At 45.3% G+C, this 21,338-nt stretch overlaps 1 protein-coding gene across 18 annotated transcripts in view; it reads left to right on the top strand.

The window, feature by feature from the left end:
* cacna1c (calcium channel, voltage-dependent, L type, alpha 1C subunit) overlaps nt 1-21,338 on the top strand; it is a 111,180-nt gene that overhangs the window by 83,608 nt on the left and 6,234 nt on the right. For 4 of the 18 annotated variants that reach the window (XM_029825796.1, XM_029825795.1, XM_029825799.1 and 1 more), the window contains 37 exons: nt 1-13; nt 106-179; nt 266-417; nt 496-697; nt 807-927; nt 1,051-1,165; nt 1,688-1,805; nt 1,878-1,947; nt 2,022-2,154; nt 2,238-2,367; nt 2,639-2,698; nt 2,775-2,881; nt 4,852-4,939; nt 5,026-5,133; nt 5,230-5,282; nt 5,359-5,505; nt 5,615-5,816; nt 5,891-6,049; nt 6,189-6,299; nt 7,922-8,005; nt 8,694-8,777; nt 12,340-12,516; nt 14,370-14,498; nt 15,497-15,562; nt 15,886-15,977; nt 16,704-16,866; nt 16,956-17,083; nt 17,179-17,275; nt 17,427-17,529; nt 17,654-17,755; nt 17,865-17,992; nt 18,078-18,218; nt 18,873-19,237; nt 19,449-19,475; nt 20,791-20,919; nt 21,003-21,127; nt 21,216-21,313. The exon at nt 1-13 is cut by the window's left edge and continues 148 nt beyond it. In XM_029825796.1, the coding sequence (XP_029681656.1) occupies nt 1-13; nt 106-179; nt 266-417; nt 496-697; nt 807-927; nt 1,051-1,165; nt 1,688-1,805; nt 1,878-1,947; nt 2,022-2,154; nt 2,238-2,367; nt 2,639-2,698; nt 2,775-2,881; nt 4,852-4,939; nt 5,026-5,133; nt 5,230-5,282; nt 5,359-5,505; nt 5,615-5,816; nt 5,891-6,049; nt 6,189-6,299; nt 7,922-8,005; nt 8,694-8,777; nt 12,340-12,516; nt 14,370-14,498; nt 15,497-15,562; nt 15,886-15,977; nt 16,704-16,866; nt 16,956-17,083; nt 17,179-17,275; nt 17,427-17,529; nt 17,654-17,755; nt 17,865-17,992; nt 18,078-18,218; nt 18,873-19,237; nt 19,449-19,475; nt 20,791-20,919; nt 21,003-21,127; nt 21,216-21,313 (4,401 nt within the window). The remainder of the gene's footprint in view (nt 14-105; nt 180-265; nt 418-495; nt 698-806; nt 928-1,050; nt 1,166-1,687; nt 1,806-1,877; nt 1,948-2,021; nt 2,155-2,237; nt 2,368-2,638; nt 2,699-2,774; nt 2,882-4,851; nt 4,940-5,025; nt 5,134-5,229; nt 5,283-5,358; nt 5,506-5,614; nt 5,817-5,890; nt 6,050-6,188; nt 6,300-7,921; nt 8,006-8,693; nt 8,778-12,339; nt 12,517-14,369; nt 14,499-15,496; nt 15,563-15,885; nt 15,978-16,703; nt 16,867-16,955; nt 17,084-17,178; nt 17,276-17,426; nt 17,530-17,653; nt 17,756-17,864; nt 17,993-18,077; nt 18,219-18,872; nt 19,238-19,448; nt 19,476-20,790; nt 20,920-21,002; nt 21,128-21,215; nt 21,314-21,338) is intronic. The other 14 variants (XM_029825802.1, XM_029825801.1, XM_029825809.1 and 11 more) reach the window with 11 other exon arrangements.

The following is a 21,338-nucleotide window of genomic DNA, read 5'->3' as shown; positions in this document are numbered from 1 at the left end:
ACAGACGTTCAAGGTGCGCACCTTAAATGCACTTTCCCTGTTCGGGTCACACTGCCATTGTGCACCTTTTGTATTTTATTGCATCAATTTTGATTTATTTTTCAGATATAGCCAACAAGGTGCTGCTAGCACTCTTCACTGGTGAGATGCTGTTGAAGATGTACAGTCTGGGCCTGCAAGTAGGTGTTACTCTGACCTTTATTATCATCGTTATATTAGTTCAACCTTTCCTGCACTCACTTCTATATGTCCTTCCTCTCCACAGGCGTACTTTGTCTCGCTCTTTAATCGCTTCGACAGCTTTGTTGTGTGTGGAGGGATTCTGGAAACCATCCTGGTGGAAACCAAGATCATGTCTCCTCTCGGCATCTCCGTGTTACGTTGTGTGCGCTTGCTGCGAATCTTCAAAATAACAAGGTAGGAACATCCACATAATTGGTGAGATGAACTGGGCCCCCACACGTGCTCGCCCACTTTAACTGGCGTGTCCTGCAGATATTGGAACTCTCTGTCCAACCTGGTGGCGTCTCTGCTGAATTCTGTCCGCTCCATCGCTTCCCTGCTGCTCCTGCTCTTCCTCTTCATCATCATCTTCTCCCTCCTCGGCATGCAGCTGTTCGGCGGGAAATTCAACTTCGAAGAGACGCGACGCAGCACCTTTGACAACTTTCCCCAGTCTCTGCTCACCGTGTTTCAGGTGACGACGCGATGAAATTATGAGTGTTCTCTTTTCCGCGCGCCCAGCACTCTCCTCATGACTCCGGGGGAATCAACTAAATCACTTTCTCCCGTTTATCTCTCCACAGATACTGACAGGAGAGGATTGGAACTCTGTGATGTACGACGGCATCATGGCGTATGGTGGACCTGCTTTCCCCGGCATGCTGGTGTGCATCTACTTCATCATCCTCTTCATCTGTGGGAACTGTATCCTTCCACAATGCTGTCGTAACTAAAGCAGCAGAAAAGCAAAAGGGTTCATTTAATTTGGGGACCCCAGCAGCGGCTAAAGTGGTTTAGCATTCACTTCCTTAACATCCCTCTGAACAGATATTCTTCTGAATGTCTTCTTGGCCATCGCTGTCGACAATCTGGCAGACGCTGAGAGCCTAACATCTGCCCAGAAAGAAGAGGAAGAAGAGAAGGAGAGGAAGAAACTGGCCAGGTAAAACAGTAGGAGATTTTAAAAAGGGATGCTAATGCTACCATCTCTAAATGAAATAATGTGAGATATGCCTTCATGGTTTTCACAATTTTACTGTAATCTTAGCACCTCGCGGCCTACAAAGGTCAATTGTTATCAATAGTAATCTAAGATTTTACTGCTTGTGAGGGAGGAGAGGACATTTTCCCCAGCACAAATCATTAAATGTCTCCTTGGACACATCGTGTATTGATCAGAGGGGGGAGAGTGTGAAGGAAAACAACCATTTTACTGTCGACTTTATTTAGACAGCGCTGTCCCCAACTGGGATTGGGATTCACGTCATCACAGGTCATTATTTTCATGATTGAAATGTAGCTATCAATTACGCACACGTTGTGTAATTGATGGTTGCTAATGAGGTTGCTTTAAAGCGTAGTTCTGCTTTACGAGGGTTTAAATCGGTAATTGTACTTTAACTTAAACCCATGTGAAAAGAGGAAACTAAAGGCTGAAAGCCACTCTCACGCCCATCTCTTTCAGGTTGGCCAGCCCAGAGAAGCGTCACAACAACGAAAAACCTCCCTTGGAGGAGGAGAAGAAGGAGAAGATCGAGTTAAAGTCCATCACCACCGATGGAGAAGCTAACACGGCTACTAAGGTACTAAAACATATGGAAAAACGGCTTCACAAAACAATGAACGGGATCATAAACGTACTGATGACTTAACAGATCCACATGGATGATTATTGTGGAGATGACAGCGAAGAAAAGAACCCATATCCAGCCAATGATTACATAGGTAAGTTGATTCATTGAGGTATAGATGAATTAGCTTCTGATAAACTGAGGTCGCTTTCTCGCTTCTGTCTTCAGGGGAAGATGACGAAGACGAGCCGGAGATGCCAGTGGGCCCCAGGCCGCGACCGCTCTCCGACATTCAGCTGAAGGAGAAGGTGGTCCCCATGCCGGAGGCCCGCGCCTTCTTCGTCTTCAGCCACACCAACAAGTATGTGGCCCCCTCACAAGTCTCCCTCGTTTGCGGCGCGCTTCCTTCACCGTCTCCTCCTCTTCTCTGCCTCTCTTTTCTAGATTCAGGATCACGTGCCATAAGATCGTCAACCACAACATCTTCACGAACCTCATCCTCTTCTTCATCCTGCTCAGCAGCATCAGTCTGGCGGCGGAGGACCCGGTTAAGAACGACTCCTCCAGAAACCAGGTAATGCTAATCTGATGGTTGATCTGTGATTATTCTGTCATGTTTGGATGTCGTTCTTTATTTCAGCCAATCGCAGCTGGACACGCTGGACGAGCGGAAGCTGCCCCTCCATGACCTGCGTCTGACATTTTAATGTTCTAATTATCCCCCCCAGCTGGAAGTAGAATCAGGATTGATTATCTTTGACCTCAATTTGCTTTTATCTCCAATGATGTGATGCTTTTGTTTTGCTGAAATGCTGAAAGTAAAAACCATGATGATCTCTTTGCAGATCCTCGGCTATGCAGACCACGTCTTCACTGGGCTCTTCACCATAGAGATCATTCTAAAGGTAGCGTTCAGACGTTAACCCAAATTTGTCAATTCTGTCGCTTTACTGTCTAACATGCGACCTTTGACCCTGACAGATGACCGCCTATGGAGCGTTCCTCCATAAAGGCTCCTTCTGCAGGAACTATTTCAATATTCTGGACCTGGTGGTGGTCAGCGTGTCCCTCATCTCCTCTGGAATACAGTGAGTGCAGTCTAGTGTTGTTCTCTTGAGGTTTGATTTGTGCGCTGCTTTGGCATGTTTACCCAGCGCCGTGCGCTGATATTTACAAAGATATATGGTCATAATTCCGAACGACGTTTTCCACTGGAGCCTGCGCTATTATCTCGTGTACATTTCTGTAATTACAAGATAAATATTAGCCAGCCGGTTAATGGCTTGTATCCTCGTTCAGACCCCAAAAAAAAATCAAATCAAGATGGAAGGAAGCTAAGTGAGGAAACGTTTTCATTTGAAAAGGACCTCATGCTTCACGCTTCTCTCTATTCTTTAACAACTTTACACTTCATTACTCCCAATCTCCTTCTTTCTTTGTGATGTTTATTAAGCTCTCTCTGCTTCTTGCAGCAAATAACTACTTGAAATGCTCATATTTTCTGATGTTTAATATGCTATGCTACACTCTCTGTCTCTAACGCTCAATAGACTAGACTTCTCAACGTAAGTCCTTATTAGCCCGTATTAATAACCCTCCTAGCAGACTTTCACCTTTAATGTGTAAAGCTGTCACTCTTTTGATTTGGTATTTCCATAGTCTTGGAGAGTTCAGTCAATAACGCAGATCAGAATCTGACTTGAGTTCCTTTTTCTCCTTCATGATAGACTTTTCAAAAGCGACAAGCATCAGGATGCCTCTTGGTGGGCGTCAACATGTTTTTGTGGCTGTCGCCTTGTCCGTGTAGTGAATACTGATCTTTTCCATAATGGAGGAATGGCGCTCCTTTAACTCTGGATGACTTTAACTCTCTTTGCTTATGGAAATAACCCTTGAATGCAACAAAAAACCCACTAGATTCTGTCAGTTAAAGTCGTTTTTGTGGGGTCTTTTGCTTCCTGAACATATCACATTCAGATACATAGTAGTAGTTTGTGTATTCTAAGTTTTAAGTACTTAGTAAAAGTCATAATACACATCTTATTAAGATACTAGTGCAAATGTGTGTTTGTTTTTGTCTTTTTTCTTAAATTCACAAGCATTCAACATCACACCTCAGTCATTTGCATAATAATCCACCCATTTAATGTTTACTATCAGGAAATTCCATGGCGGCCGCTTTGATATGTGACTGTTTTGATATTTTGAGTGTGATATGTCCTGGATGACATCTCCCTCCACCCAAACTACCTTTAACTGCCGTTAAACTTGACCTTCCTGTGGGAACAGTTTCACAGGTGCTCTTCATCTTCGGCCGAGTTTTTAAAAAAAGAGTAACCTCACTCCTTTTTGAACTCCCTCCAAGACCTAGAAAGACACTCCCTGAGAAGATACGTCGGCATTTTGAATATGCTTTTCTTTCAATATCTTTTTTTCTCCCCTTCTGTCCCAAGTAGCTATAAACACTTTAGACATAAATAAGAGGTAACAGATCTGATCTTTGGCATAAAGTCACTAAATGCTACATTCAAAATGCCAAAGTATCCAGTTGATTCTTTATTCTTGTTGTTATTTTGATGCATCTCTCCTCAAAGGTCACTTCGCGTTTCCTTTGCCTTGTCCTGACACTTCCTTTCTGTGTGTTTGTCGTGGTCAGTCCATACTGTAGGGTCCTGTCAATCATCTGTTTCCGTGTGTTCATTTCATCGTTCGACTCTATTTTATGCTTTTATCTTCAGAAAGTCAGGTGGATCTATTATCTGTGCCCACGATGGTGAAATATTTCACAGACACAACAGCATTCCTAATGTTGACAAGTACAGCAGCACATTTCATGGTTCATTTTAGCTTAGAACCTCATTTCCATGTTGTAAATCCAGCCTGGACACGCATTTGTCCTCATCTTGCTCTCCGTACTTTGATCCTGTCGTTCGTTCCTTTGGGTGCCCTTTAAAAGGGTCCTTTATTCCCCAACCTGGCCAGTGTGCTTCCCCTCTGTTTGTTTGTGAGTCCGATGTTTCGTCGGCCGTTCAGGAGATTAATCCCACGTGTGCTTCAGGTCCAGCGCGATCAATGTGGTGAAAATCCTGCGAGTGCTGCGGGTGCTCAGGCCACTGAGGGCCATCAACAGAGCTAAGGGATTAAAGGTTTGCACGTGCACGTACGACCCACAGATGTCAGCACGGTGTGCGCCCGGTGTGTGTTGACCCTTTGTTTTTCCTGGCGGTTCCAGCATGTGGTGCAGTGCGTGTTTGTGGCCATCAGGACCATCGGCAACATCGTCATCGTCACCACGTTGCTCCAGTTTATGTTTGCCTGCATTGGCGTGCAGCTCTTCAAGGTAAGGAAGAAATAAGGTGAAAAAATAGCAAAGCTGTCTTTTTTCCAGCATCAAAATCGAGGTTTTTATTGTCTTTTTTTTTTTTTTTTAAATCAGGGCAAGTTCTTCTTGTGCACCGACAGCTCTAAGCAAACTCAGGCTGAGTGCAGGTACGACCGTTCGTCCACGCTGCGACGCCATCAATCAGGCGGAAAAACAAACGTGCGTGTGTTTGTGTACCTGCAGGGGTTCCTACATCATGTATAAGGATGGAGATGTCGGGAAACCGGAAAGGGCCCAGAGACTATGGGAGAACAGCGAATTTAACTTCGACAATGTTCTGCAAGGCATGATGGCGCTGTTCGCCGTGTCCACCTTTGAGGGGTGGCCAGGGTCTGTGTCCACGATATAAACACACTCTGATCTCCATATTTGGGCTGCTTGGCCCTAGATTGGCTTTTTTTCTGTAGTGAAAGCCTCTTCCCGCCCTGTCCTTCCTCAGGCTACTCTACCGAGCCATTGACTCCGTGGCAGAGGACTTCGGGCCCATCTACAACTACCGCGTGATCATCTCCATCTTCTTCATCATCTACATCATCATCATCGCCTTCTTCATGATGAACATCTTCGTTGGTTTCGTCATTGTCACGTTCCAGGAGCAAGGAGAGCAAGAGTATAAGAACTGTGAACTCGACAAGAACCAGGTAGGTGTTTCTCCAAGGGGAACCAAAATAACGGACTTTTATGGTCCCGGCTCACGTGTGTTTGCGTGTGACAGCGTCAGTGTGTGGAGTACGCTCTAAAGGCGCGCCCGCTGCGGCGCTACATCCCCAAGAACCCTTATCAGTACAAGGTGTGGTACGTGGTCAACTCCACCTACTTTGAGTACCTGATGTTCACACTCATCCTTCTCAACACCATCTGTCTGGCCATGCAGGTGAGCCACGAGCACACGACAACCTCAAAAACGGAGGCGAACGCGCCGCCGTCGGTGTGGTCCACGTTATGAAATTCCACGCACACCAATAACTCGCATGTGTGTGTGTGTGTGTGTCTTTGTGTGTGTGTGTTCGCAGCATCACGGACAGACCAAAAGCTTCAACAATGCCATGAACATCCTCAATATGCTCTTCACTGGACTCTTCACCGTGGAAATGATCCTCAAACTGATTGCCTTCAAACCCAGGGTAGGTGCACTCTCACAGCAGAGAACAGCTGAAGAGAACAGCAGAGAACAGCAGAGAACATGTCGCTGTAGGAGATTTGATCCATTGAAATTGAAATTATCCATATAAATGAGAGTTTATTGATTCCTATTCATTGAACTTATTAAACTGCATTGTCTAACCGTTTCTCCATCTCCTTTGAATAATAATTTCGATATGGGGGAATCAGGGCATGATAGGAAGGTTTCATGAGGGTTTTTTGATGCTTCTCTCTGGTTCCTCTTTTGTTGTTGATTCGCACCCTCTGAGGGCTTATTTGTCCAATATTAGAACTTCCTGTCAGCTGTAACACTAAAAGACCAGTAAAGATGTGTTTAAATTGGAATTCAGACAGTTTGTCTGATCTTGTTGGCCAAATTTCCACCAGACACATGATTTCACGTAATTGGTGCCACCTCCTGAGAGCAGATTGATGCGGTTTCTGTCAAAACTCGCCCGACCTCGTGGTCCCAGCAGAGCGAGCACCGATTCTCTGCTACAGATGTTGGCTAGAACAATCATGGATTTGTTCTGGCTGTTGTTGGGCAGCTGTGACGTGCCACAGATGTGTCTTGTGGAAATTCTGGGTGATTGTAGCGAGCAGGTGTGTGTACAGTGTGCATGCACCTTACATTTGACTCTGTTTATGAATTCCTCCTCTAAACAGCGGAGCTGCTTAGTAACGCTTCTCTTTCCCAGGTTCTTTGGCTGGCAATACTTGGTGGAGTATGCTTAAGTTGTTAAAAACTCTTTATGTTAATGCTCTTTTAATTCCGAACAGGTCTCCCACGTCACGCCTTCATTTACATGTTTCGTGTTTTGGTTTTATTTGTGTTGTGTTTTTATTGCATCCAAATGGATCATGAGAAGAAATTCCATTCATTATCTGTGATAAAACATTAATATCGAGCTCTTTTTTACTAATGTTTAACTCTGGTGCCACACTAATATTCTTACACCTAAAAAATAACTACATTATGCAAACATAAAATATAATCAATCTAAAGTTTCCCAGTTCTCCTTTTCAAGAATTTCATGAAATGAGGCCATGAACTTGCAATAATCTTTAAATAAATCTTCATATTTCACTCACGGAATCCAAATTTATTCCACAGGATGCGGATGTATCCGTGAATAGCATTCATGTGGCTAATATGCTAGAGCAAAGTACCCCAAATCTACAAATACTGCTACCATTAGTGATGAAAGAGCGCTGGCCTGAAGTTACGTGCAATTTATTTGTTAAAAGTACACCCCTGATGATAAATGACCCACAATTTTAAGCAAACAAAGTTGGGTTTCTGTGTAATTGCTGCCAGTGTTGAATGGCCTGGTGTGCAGACATAAGGCTTAAGTAACTGCTATCTGACACGCCATCCTTAACGGAGCAGGAAACTCGATTGGGCCTGATGAACAGATACTGCAGCGGAAGCAAATGTTCATTAGCCTTGAATTCTTTCATGTGTTGGGTCATCGGCTGAGTGTTTCTCCATTGTGCTCAGCCTCATTCCACCTTAATAGGTCTGCCAAGTAGCCGCAGATGTTGTTTCCCTGCTAACCTACCTCTTTTACCCTCCTCCTCTTCCTTAACTCATCCTGTGTAGGGGTACTTTAGTGATCCCTGGAATGTCTTTGATTTCCTCATCGTAATTGGCAGCATTATTGACGTCATTCTCAGTGAGATCAACGTAAGTACGAAGCCCGCTCTCGCTCTCATGTGCCCTCTTGCCTCTGAATCTTTGATTTCCCTCTTCTCTCTTTTACTTTGTGCCTGGTCTCTCTTTATCTCCTCCTTCCTTCTCCTCCTCCTCTATCCCCTCCTCCTGCTTTCCCTCCATTCTAAAGTCCAAGATGGCTGCTGCCATACAGTCGAACCCAACGACCACCAGGGTGTTTGTGCGGTTAGAGGCAGGGTTTAGCTCTGGGTGTCCGTCTTGCGTCCTTCTGTTGTCCTAACAATGTCTCCCACGGTTCTGGCATCTTTCCTTTTTTTGTCAGACTGTGACATGTCCTCAGGTTGGATCCCTCCACTAACCCAACTAACTCACTGACCAGTCACAACCAGACTTGCACACCGTCTCACTTTGAGCAGCAGCAGAGATGTTCTCTTTGGTTCTGACTGTGTTGCAGTTTCTTCTTTGCTGTTGTCAACGCGTTCCTCTCATGGACAAGCATGAACGACCACTGCTGTTCTTCCTCTGCTGTCCTTTTCTTTTAATTTTGTTGATTTCTCTCCCTCTGTCCTGCTACGGGCGCCAGTGTATATAATGTTTTTTTTCTCTCTCCTTTATTTCTGTTCTTTCCATTTTTCCATGTCTTACGTTCTGTCCTTTTTTTTCCTGTTGTTTTTTTTCTGTTCTTTCCACCCCAACGCAGCATTATTTTGTTGATGCATGGAACACATTTGATGCCTTGATAGTTGTGGGTAGCATTGTTGACATAGCGATCACTGAGGTTAACGTAAGTAGTCCAACTCCCTCCCTTCCTGCCTGCCTCCTCTTGCCATTCCCACACACAGAAAGGCCGAGCGTCAATACCCATCGTGCGTGCTCACAAACGGTCGGAAAAGTCCAGCAGAACCTCTTTTGAACAGACCACTTTAAATTAAAAACACATGAGCAATTGATTTTAAAGTCAGAATGTTGAGCATTTACTGACTACCTACATTTGTAATGTTTAATGTGATTAAAAAGGGTTTTTTCTATTATTATTATATGGATTTTTCAGAGTTTGGAGCTGCCTCAGATTGGTACTCATGCGTCGGCCTTCTGGACATCAATGGCATCACGGATGATACTGCATTTTTCAGAAACCTGTTGCATTGTCTCTGCACTTGTTTCCAATGCCACAGGGGACGGTGTCCATTCCCCTTGGCATGTCAGTCCCTGTATAGCATGACAGATGTAAATGTGATGCATCAAAGCCTGGTAGTGTCTTCAAAAACAGCCCAAAAAAGACGTGTCGTTGCTGTGACCCAGAGGTCACCAAAGCCAATGCATAAGAGAGTGTTTAAATCGAAATGATAAAAATACATCTTGCTGCTGTTTTTTTTTTTAAAAATATATAATAATAGCAATCTGCAGACATGGGGAGCAATTTGATCCCTAAATGGATTCATCCAGGAGCTGTGAAATTTATGTAAATGTATGCATGAATTTATTTAATATCAACATGGAGGCTCGGTGGTCAATTGCGCTCCTGAATTAGAGTCTCCCACACATAAGTCAGATGTTGAGGGGTAATTGTATTTACAGTTCACTGATAATTACCATTTTTCCCCGGGATATTAAAGGACTCTTTGGCAGGAGACCGATCTGGAAAATGAGAAGCATTAGCAGACAGAATTCCACCATCAATGCGTCGTTATTCCTTTTGCGTCTCCACGGTGACGCCTGAGCAGAAACTGAGCTGTCCTGATATATGTTTGCCCATTACATTCACTGGTCGCTGGTCACGCGCTGACCTGAGGCGGGAGAGCCAATAGTCGCCCCCATTTTCTATGCAGTTACCCAAACAAGACTCGTTAATTCTTTTTGTTGCATTTAAAACTCCGAGAGCAGGTTTTTCATCCTTAAGAGTGCTCGGTTAAAGCTAAAGTGCTGGATTCACTTAAGTTTGTGGCTCACATTGCGTGATGTGACGTCAGCCGTCTGATATTGATCATTCCAAAAATGAAAGGAAATGGGAAGTTTCCAGAACATTTTTTCCACTTAAGGGGATTTTCTTTTTCCCCCCGTGCGAGTAGGTGAAACAAGGATCCTCTCTCGTTCTTTATGGTTTGAGGACGTGATTTCACATGGGTGCTTGGAGAAATGCAATGTGTTTCACCTCAGACGGCACCAGCCAGGCATACAAATAAGGTTAGCATTCCCCAGGGGTGTGTGAGCTCGCCAGTGGTTTTCCTGCCTTAAGAAAGGAAATCCATTTGTCCCAGTAAGAGGCTGACAAAGCCTCTTATTAATGACACCAGGAAATGTCCAAACCGTAGCTGGATGTTTTATGATTTGTTCGGTTATTTTGGCTTGATGTTACAGGAATTTAATGCCAAAGGGCCTCGGAGAAGCGTCACAAATCTCATGCTGTTACACACACAGGCGACAACAGAATGAAATCAAAATTAACTGGGCACAAGGATATTAGAAGAGTCTAATTGAGGTATAAATATGCCATAAATGCCAAAAAAAAACAAACCCTAAACTTGATTCCATGCTTGCCGGGCAAGATCAATGGACATCTTTGTCATCTATACAAGTCACTGATGTTGCATTTAACACTTTGGTGTGGAGTCTGCTTTTGATTTGGCTTGATTGATTTGGTTGATTGATTTAGTTTGCAGCTCTTTCTGAATGCCCCCCCCACCCCACCCCCACATCCTAACCTAAAGGCATGCCTCCAGTTCGTTTTGTTTTCTACTTCGTCGTCTCTGTTGACGACACGCCCACGCAGGCGTTCCTGTACTCCACGCTGACACCTCTCGTCTGGTTTAAACTGGGACTGGCCCAGCAGACGTATTTGAACCAGACAGCATTTCATCAGAAGCAGTAAAGAACGATCCGATGTTCTTCAAAGCATTGAGCAGCGCAATTAGAGCCCAATAGCAGCAGCTTGCCAACAGTCAGGTTCCCCTTGGTTATTCGTGAGTACATAGCAAAGCCCAGTAAGAGGCCAGCTTTTAAAGTGCTATCACTTTGCCTTCAGTAAATATTAAATGGCCAAAGAGAAGCCGTTTAAGTGCACCCACTTTGCTGCTCTGTTGCTTGTTGACTTAGATTAGATGCTCATTTTGTGGTTGCAAATCTGTGGGTGCCTCTTGAATCTTGAACGGATTCTTTTACTTTTTTTCGGGGGGGGGGCGGGTGGTGGCAGCAGCGGTTTGCACTGAGCAGGGTCCCGCAGGTGACGCCAGTATGCACTGTTCGGAATGTCTCTTCTTCTACGTCTATCCCCTCCTCCTCCTCAGCTTTTTCTCTCCTCTCTTCTGCTTTTCGTTCCTTTTGTTCCTGGTTTTTAGCTACGTCTTTGTCTTCTCCTGGTCTGTGGTGCTGCTTGCTCACCTTAAACGCGAGCTGGATAACATGGGTCTCATATCATTCCCCATATCTGACCTACCAAAAAGGACATTGGCAATGAGATTCAAAAGGTGTATAAAGAGCACACAATGAGCATGTTCTGAAGAAACCCATGTCATCTATTGAACTGATGCAATTGAAGTATTTGCTTGAAAATGTAAAATGCATTGTGATTAAATGTCTTATTGGAAATGAACACCACAAGGTTCAGTTCAAGGTTAAGCTTTACTTTTGTAAGCTTGTTAGTTTCCGGTCTCAGATTTGTTCACTTGAACATGACGGGAGGATTTGAATTCCTGGTTTCATTTCAGTTTTGATCTTTCTTTAAAGCTGAAGCGCTTTTAAATTCATACCGATTAATCTCAGCTGGCCCCTAAATATAGATACACAGAAGCTCTTTTTCCCCGTTGCCTCATAGACATTGTTTCCTTCCTCATCTATATTTAAATCGAACATATAATCAATCATTTTTCTTTAAAACCATCTTCGCTATTCTCATCCTCTTTTCTCGCCTTTCCACTTGCTTTCTTTTACACCGTAATTCACACACGAACACATGCTTGTTTTCTCACATCATATATTCTTTCTATATTTTTATTAGCCCACCTCCTTCATACTGCCAGGGAAAACTATACATTGAAGCATTACTCAGTGGTCAGATGTGTGAACAGGGCCAAAACTAAAACAGTTGTGCTGAACGGTGAGTTAATCCATCACAGTCAACAGCATGAAATATTAAAATAGAGCAGGAGCGGAGACGAGTGGTGGGCGTCTCCCAACACTGTCACGGTGGTGTCGAAAGTGTCTGAAGCTGCCGTGATTGTCAGCTAGTAACTTCCTGTTTCCTCTGTTAAAGCAGTTGCAAACACACACACACAAACACACACACACACACATACACACACAAACCTGGGCACTGCTCTGGTGCTGATCTTTGTTGCCTTTCCTTAAAGCCAGCTGACTCCTCCGCGTCTTCGTCGTCCTCCTCTTCGTCCTCCTCCTCCTCCCCTTCATCCTCTCACCCCCCTGTGGTAAGGCCAATGGTACGCTCCGATGGTAACCTCGTACGCCTCCCCGTCTCCTCCTCCACCATCCCTCCGCCCTTAAGCACTTCCATCGCTCCATCTATGGTACGACCTGGAAATTGTGGCGCTCCTCTGTCGCTCCTGTTGTCTTCTTGTGCGGCATGCACAGTCTCATCTTTACCAGCTGTTGCGTGTTTTTATACGTCCATATATCTGTCTGTGTGCGTGCGCGTGCCTGTGTGGTGGAAGATATTGTATTGTGCCGGCCTACTTTCCTTGAATGGCTCTTGTTGCACCTGTTGCCCCTGGACCCCCCCCCCCATCCACCCCACCCCTTAGCAAAGTCTGCCCTCCTGCCTCTTGTAAGTGTTCTTCTATGGCGCTCTTTCCATCAGTGCAAGCCTCATGCTCACGCCGTCGTGCTGCCCTACCTTCCTTCACATACACTACAATCCTCCACATATCAGTGCATCAGCTCTTTGGATAACTCAGAAAAGCACTCTTCATATTCACACCCTCTCACTCTTACTATTACACTTCCTGTCACTGTACCTCTTCAATCACTGCCCCCCCCACCCACCTTCCTCTCAGTGGTGTGATGGTCCCCACTGTGGTGTAGTTGTGGTACTACATTCCAGAACTTTTTTCTTTAAAAATTTTTTTTTCCTGACGCTCCTCAGAAGGATGTCTCATTCCCAGCTCATTCATTAGGCCGTCTTACATCCGGGGGGTTAGTTTCCAACGGCGCAACAGGAGTTACTCTCTCAGTCTCCAGAGAGGTCAAAGTCTTTCGCCCCAAACTGGGCCGACATGTGCGAAGAATGGCGCAAACTTTTGAGGAGCCCGGTGTAAAGTGTCAGTGGGTTTGGAATCATTAAAAAGAATGGCCTCTTGGAAAAATTCAATGGCAGGAAAGCAATTAGAGGTCAGCTTTAGTGCTTCTTAGATGCAGCATCTGGATCCTTATAGCTATACATTATCTGCTTTGCACACATCTGGATGTCACCATTGTTGTTCTCTAGTCTGGCAACAAGCAGCCGCAGCATAAATAAGTAACTCCATATTAGAATAGCACTCAGCAAGATGGCTGAATATTTCATCATGGAGTTATTTTCTGTGTATGAGTCTGGGGACAATAGAGAGCGGAAAGTTACAGTGCGTGCACGCCTTTAAGAAGTGTACTTAGGATCAAATGTGTGGGATGGCTCAAAGCTCATATCACCAACTTTGATACGGCGACTATGGTTTCTGTGGTAAGTCAGGATGGAGACTCACCACCAACGCTCACATCTTCATTCACGTGAATGTCATCTTGTGGTAGCCAGTTGCCGTGCAACAATTAGCATGCCTGCATGATTTATTGAATCGGAGCTTTGCCCACAGGCCGGGATTTCTGTGTGGAATCTGCTATTATGAGAGATTTATGGAAAAGTTTATCTCCATCATCGCGGGATTCCCTTAGGTCTGGATTAAGACTTGGGAATTGGGTGGGAGCGGGTCAGGGTGTCTGAAACGTGAACAATCAAATCAAGATCTGGCTTTTTCAGAATGATTACTGACAGGCAGGGACGTAGATCTACCAACAGGCACGGCGTTTTGTCCTGTCTGTTGCCAAGTGATTTTTCCATGAAGCCAGATTAAAAAAAACAAAAAAAAACAAGCATGATTGCCCAATTCTCTCCCAGATCTGTGTGGTCAGTTGACTTTGATGGGATTTTATAGGACGCAGACCTTTATTGATTAACTCTGTGTGTGCGTGCGTGCGTGTGTGTGTGCGTGTGTGTGACACATATTTGCATCCACATATATGTGTGGGTGGGAATATGCATTTGTCTGTGTGTGTACCAACTGGTGCGAATGTGTGTGTGTGTGTTCCCTTACCTTACCTATCTGCATGTGTCCCCATGCGTCCTGTGTTTTTCCTCTAAAACACCAAACCCCACCAAATGGGACTGCAGAACTCTGAAGAGAACGCCAGGATCTCCATCACCTTCTTCCGGCTGTTCCGCGTGATGAGGCTGGTGAAGCTGCTGTCTCGCGGGGAAGGGATTCGGACCCTGCTGTGGACCTTCATCAAATCTTTCCAAGTGAGGGGAGAACTGGACACAACATGCAATAGTGCTGGGTTGGATTTACACAGGAGTGAAGGTGGACCTTTAGCCCTCATGCAACGCAGATGGGATTATCAGTTTATGTGTTTTCCCAATATTCCAGTCCTTTGGTTCATCCACAATGAGTAAGTTAAACTCGGAATAATGTACAAATCAGTTTGACAGTTCCCATCTAAGTCACATAGGGCTAAAAACATCCACGTCCTTGTGTAGATTCACGCCGGTGCAGTCTCACAAGTCGCCTTTCCTTTCCTCACCTCCTCTCTCCCTCCTACATTTATAAGGATTCAGGTGGAACGCTGCGTAGTTCAGCGTGGATGTGCAGGGAGGAAAGAAGGAGGGATGATGGGAGGTAACGGAGAGGGGGTTTATGAGACTCGCTGCAGAGAGAGAGAGAGCGATGTAGGGATGTGAAGCTCGGGAAGCAGAGGGGAACCTTCACTAGCGACCTCTTTTCTCCTTCCCCCTCCACTCATCTCCATATTTATTCCTCTCCTTCCGAGCTCACCGCTCACTTGGGTGAGTTCCAGGGAAATGGCTCACGAAAAGAAGAACTCCAAAACAAAAATGCAATCATTTGACAGGGAGTGATAGGGAAATAATCTGTCCTCTCTCGCATATTATAACAAATTCGGTGATCTTTATGGTTTCGTGCTCTACCGATTCTGACAAGGGTCGGGATAATGGATGTTCCCGTCCGATCTCCTGGCTAAACTTAGAGAGGGCAGGTTATCAACTCAAATGCTTTTCCCTTCTGAATCAGGTGATTTAGTTTATTCCCCCTGTTTGTTTTGGTGTCGTGCCGCTCAGGGCTGCAGGTCAATTCACTTCGACTATATGAACTGAGCGCTCCAAGTCTACTCAGTTCTTTCCTATTGCAAAAGACTCCAGTCGCAATCAGTGAATGGACTCCAGCCATAGGGCAGGACCGTACCATGTGCATCCTGTTGCTGATCTGACTCTCTCCTCTTTAGGCACTGCCCTACGTAGCTCTGCTTATAGTGATGCTATTCTTCATATATGCAGTCATCGGCATGCAGGTAAGAGGCTGTCTCCTCTCCTTTGTGTATTCTTCTTTGTCATAATCTCCTCTAGCTGGCCTGTGTCCTGTCTTTGTCCTCCTGGAGCCATCCGGCCACCCTGTCCTCCTCTCCACTTTTCCTCCTCCAGTTTTTCATGGTTTCTCTCATGTCTCCACCTCAGTCTGTCCTTCTGTCTCACCTGTGAGTCGTTTCTATCCCTCAGACTCTGGTCCGATTCTCTCAGGACGGTTGTGCCTTTTCCCTTTTTTAACTGTCCGTCCTCGTCGCCGTTTCCGATATCACGTCCTGTCTGCTGTGACGACTTCCTCTGCTTTGTTTAGATGTTTGGTAAGATAGCGCTGCGGGACAACACGCAGATCAACAGGAACAACAATTTCCAGACTTTCCCTCAGGCAGTGCTGCTGCTGTTCAGGTGAGGAAAAGCAAAGAAAAAAATCCTTTCATCTTCCCCTTTTCTTCCTAAAGTAATTTGCCAGGCTCTTCTCCTTCCGCCATCAATAATTTCTGTAACATCCTGCTCACAAAAATAACTTTTTTCATCCTCATTGGTTGCTGAGCTGCTTTACCTCAGAGGTTATTACAGGCACTTTAGAACAGCTTTGGGTTAATAAAATATATTTGTAAAAAAAAACGTCGAGAAAAAGTCCAACTGAAAACAGTGACAAGGCACTGAAAAAACGTACTACTCAGTAGAGCAAAAGGGATAACATGAGGCAAAGGGCTGGTGATCTCTGTGAGCTGGAGCTAGGTGCTGAAGCATGTGGAACAATCCCACACTGGAGACAAAGAGGGGAGCTGAAGTGGGCAGCCAATTAGGCAGAACGAGCTGCAGGTCTGCCAGAGGCTCAGCTCCCAGAGATCAGCCCGCCCCTAAAGCTCCTGCAGGTAGAGAGGGAGGTGAGAAGTCTGAGGGACAACAAAAACAAAAACAGAACCACAAACAGAATCATGACGCAATCTCTGCTTTACCAACACTCTTGACCTTTTGTGCACGTGTCTTCTTTTGTGTCCGTCTCCCCATTTCTTTGTCCGTACTGGTACTTTTGTAAACACACATCCACGTACGTGCATGTGTGCTCTTCTACGCGCGTACCTCTGCGTGCATGTCTGTGTGCACACCCGCCTGTCTGCTTATCAGGTGCGCAACAGGTGAAGCCTGGCAGGAGATCATGCTGGCCTGCACGCTCAATCGGCCTTGCGAGAAAGGATCGACCAATGAGACCAACCAGTCCACCGAGGACTGCGGCAGCCAGTTTGCCATCATTTATTTTGTCAGCTTCTACATGCTCTGTGCCTTCCTGGTGAGTACCGGTGAAAGGGTTTCCCATTTTCAATAGAGGTGTTGAGCATTTTTTACTTGATAAAAATGAATTCCCCAACTTTCTCTCAGATCATTAATCTGTTTGTGGCTGTCATCATGGACAACTTTGACTACCTGACACGCGATTGGTCAATCCTGGGGCCGCATCACCTGGATGAGTTCAAGAGGATCTGGGCTGAATATGACCCTGAAGCTAAGTATGGAAACAAATCCTTTTTTATTCCGCCCCTTCCCACAAAAACAAGAAATCCTCTTTCTTGACACTTTGGTGTAACATTTGTCTCGATTTCAGGGGAAGGATAAAGCACTTGGACGTGGTGACTCTGCTGAGGAGAATACAACCCCCTCTTGGCTTTGGAAAGCTCTGTCCACACAGGGTGGCCTGCAAGGTAAATGTCCTGAATCCTAAAATTAGCAATAGCAACATATTGATTTCATCCTAGCTTTATTCCAGATACTTCCAGCTTAGATTTAAATAAGTAAAGCAGCAATGCCATGACCATTAAAATCGACGTCATGACCATTAAAATCTCTCCCCAGCGTCTTGTGTCGATGAACATGCCTCTAAACAGCGATGGCACTGTAATGTTCAACGCAACGCTGTTTGCTTTGGTTCGAACTGCACTGAGGATCAAGACAGAGGGTAAGACACCCATGATAACACAGGTGAAACACATCAGTCTGTAGGTAGAACACAGCCTCGTTTTCCCACCCGTGGTAATGCGAAAATACTACTTCTGGCTTATTGGTCGTTCATGTGCATGCAGGGAACCTGGAGCAGGCCAACGAGGAGTTGAGAGCAATTGTGAAGAAGATCTGGAAGAGAACCAGCATGAAGCTCCTTGATCAAGTAGTGCCCCCTGCTGGCGGTATGTAGATTACAGTTTCAGTGAACGCTCCAAAAAGTATTAATAGTATCAGTATCAGATTTTCTTTCGCCTTTTGCTCCATTAATAATAATTTACAATCACTTCGCAGATGATGAAGTAACAGTCGGGAAGTTCTACGCCACCTTTCTCATCCAGGAATATTTCCGCAAGTTTAAGAAGAGAAAAGAACAAGGGCTGGTTGCCAAGGTGCCCCCAAAAACGACCCTTTCTCTGCAGGTACGTATGACTTTTCAGAGTCCCATCTCGTGAGGCAGACTAGTGATCTATATGGGTGCAGTATTGAAAGGGTCTGTGATTATAGGCGGGCCTGCGGACATTGCACGACATCGGTCCTGAGATTCGGAGGGCCATCTCCGGGGACTTGACGGTTGAGGAGGAGCTGGACAAAGGGTTGAAGGAGCCTGTGTCGGCCGCATCCGAGGACGATATCTTCAGGGTAAAGGTTGGATACACACACCCTCACTCACTCTCCAGAAGGAGAGAGAACGAGCTCACAGCTTGAAGCCTGCTCCAGCACATCCCTGCATGTGCTCAGAGGCCGGAGAGACAAGCCGTCATCGTCGGGCGCCATTCCTCGCCACTTACAGAAGCTTGGCTGCAAACATTTCTGCAAACATCTGCTTTCCATCAGATGTTAAGCATTTTAGTGCAAGTCTAAAACATCTCCTTCCAGTGGTCCACACACACACACACACACACACACACACACACCCTTGGGTGAGTTATGCTACTCATCAGCCTCCATTTTCATCCTTATGTGCTGGTTTTTTACAAAGAGCAACAGATACGATCAGCTGATAGATGCTCTAAATATTTGTCTTAATTAGAGAGGCAATCACGCTCCCCTGACAGTTATCTGTTTTATAAGGATTCAGGCACAGATTTAGTGGCTGATTAAATCACTCTCGTAAGTCAGCGCCGGTGCCAGGACTGCACCTGGTACAAAGACAGATTGCAAAGCCTTTTTTGCATTTTCATCCCTGCTTTCGTCGCGGCCATAAAAGTGAATAAAACCGTTGATTGCCTTAATATATACAGCCCACTATCTTTCTCTCCATTATCTTCTCTCTCATCTGTGTCCTCTCTCACCCTTCAGAGGACAGGTGGGCTATTTAGCAACCATGTCAACTACTACAACCAGAGCGATGGCCGCAGTTCCTTCCCGCAGTCCTTTACCACCCAGCGTCCCTTGCACATCAGTCAAAAAGGCTCCCCCTGTGAAGCCGAGAGCCCCTCTCACGAGAAGCTCATGGACTCCACCACGTTCACCCCGTCCTCGTATTCTTCGTCCGGCTCCAACGCCAACATCAACAACGCCAACAACACGAGCGTGGGCGGGGTCACCACGCAGGGCATCAGCCGCTACCCGAGCCCGTCCATAAGCACCGTGGACGGACACACAGGACAGCCGCTCACCCCCATCCTGCTGCCAAAATCCTCCTGGTGCTTTCCTCCAAAGAGGTGGGTGTCCATAGGGTGGTAGATGAACCCTGGCTGACAGTTTCACCACACTCTTTCATTCGTTTCCAACCGTGACAATTATTCAAACTCCAACATAAGTTGATTAAGTCAATTAAACATGACCTTGCAGTGGAGACACAAATGGGTCTTTTACTCCCCTCCTTTTCTTTTTCCTTCCTCTTATCTGTCTTTTGTTTCTGATGGCGAGCAGGACGTGTTTTTATGACTCTCTCATGCGGTATGTTGCCAGGGGTCACAAACAGAGTTTGTGTGTGCGGGTGTGTTTGTGGACTTTAATCCATCTGGGGGGGAAAAATGTTAAGGTTTCATAATGCTATTTTAAATGGTTTTGCTGTCAGAGACTTGTTGCTATGCACATGATGTTTTGGTTGCTATGACTAAAGCCAGGCTTCTAACAAAGCCATAGATAGACTGTTTGGTGCTACATGACCAAACTTTTTCTATCAAAGGCTTTTGCTTTTCTGCAAATTTATTGTAATTTATGGCAGGTCTGGGTTAGAGGAGATTATAAGCGCTAAATCAACTCAGCGCTATGCGTTTGTTGTATTATTTGCTGTATTGGTATAGTGGGTTTTTTAGAGGCAGGTGAGTAACGGTAGTTTCTGAGTGTTGGGCTTGTTATGGTCCTTTTCTAATCCAACCTTTCATTAGATTTTTTGTAAGGCTGCAGATTTGTGATGCTGTGGTGGCATCTTGAGCAGGGAGTGCAGTCTTTTGTGTTTAGAAGCGTTCTAACCCAGAGTCTGCTGCACAGCCCTTAAATAGCTGCAGATTAAAGCAACATCTTGACATTTTGAAACCAACGTTTGCTTTTCTTCACCAGATCTTTCTCCTATGACATGAATGTCACGATGACAGTGTCAACTTTTATATTTCTCCGTCTCCGTTATTATATATTATCATAGTATTGGTCTTCAGTTAAATGCTGCAGCTTTTAAACAAGAAATGCAAATCTGGTGGAGATGAAAAGCTTCAAGTTAAAATGTCAGGATGCCCCTTTAAAGCTTACAGTTAGTCTTGAGTATGACAACACATCTTTGGAATACAGAGGGAATTAAAGCAGCCGATAAAAAGAGTTATATCTCTGGAACATAACATGTAATGTGACTTAATTAAATGCATTAAGTAAATCTGTTCACAGGAAGCTGGTTTAAAAAATTTCGTGCAATTTCTGAGCAGACTTACATTTAGATCCTTTGTTACTTCAAATTCAGCTTATTTTCCTGATCTCTGTACTTTTAAAGATGTCTCGGCCTCAGCAGTGCCATCTCTTTGTCATACTCCAGGAGCCAGGCTGCCTTTATGCTTTCCCCACATGCCCATTTTCCTCTTCTACATCCTCACATGCTGTTTGTAGGTGTCACTCGGTGTCAGTCACTTCTCCCTCAGCTCCTTTTTGCTAATCACTCACTTCTTTTTTTGTCTTTGTTGTTATTTGCCCCCCTCCCCCTTGTTTGTTGACATCAATGGCGTGTGTCTTTTATGTATGTTTTTCTGTGTTTCGTTCCGTATCCGCGGGATGTCCACCGTAGCTCGGATTCCAGCGACAGCCGCCTGCCAATCATCCGAAGGGGCGAAGGCTCGATGGAGGAGACGTACGACGAGAGCTACACCGATGACAGGGAGTACCAGGAAGACAACCACTCACTCTCCTCCGACATGTATTGCAGAAGCGCACCAGACAAGATGGTTATCTCCATTTTTAAAACCGACTCTGATGGCATCCTCTTTTAATGCTCATCAGGCTGGTGTATCATGACGAGACATGTAAACAGTTGACTCCCATGGAGGAAGGAGAAGAGGTGGAGCACAGGAGAGGAGGGGTGTGGCAGTCTCCCAGGAGAGTCTTTCTGTGCCCCACTTCCCTGGGTGAGGAGACGCTAAGCTAAGCTGTTCGGAATGGTCCAAATATCCCATCAAGGCTACATTTGTCCATTTTCTTTCTTTTACTTGTTAGTCCGGAGGTCGTCTTTCCACCTGGAGTGTCTCAGGCGACAGTCGAGGCCAGATGTGTCCCAGAAGACGGCCGTGCCCTTACACCTTGTACATCATCAGGTCGACACTGCTTGCAAAAATAAAC

Source organism: Takifugu rubripes, chromosome 18, assembly GCF_901000725.2.
Source record: "Takifugu rubripes chromosome 18, fTakRub1.2, whole genome shotgun sequence".
Lineage (NCBI taxonomy): Eukaryota > Metazoa > Chordata > Actinopteri > Tetraodontiformes > Tetraodontidae > Takifugu > Takifugu rubripes.
This window is presented reverse-complemented; position numbering and strand designations above follow the sequence as displayed.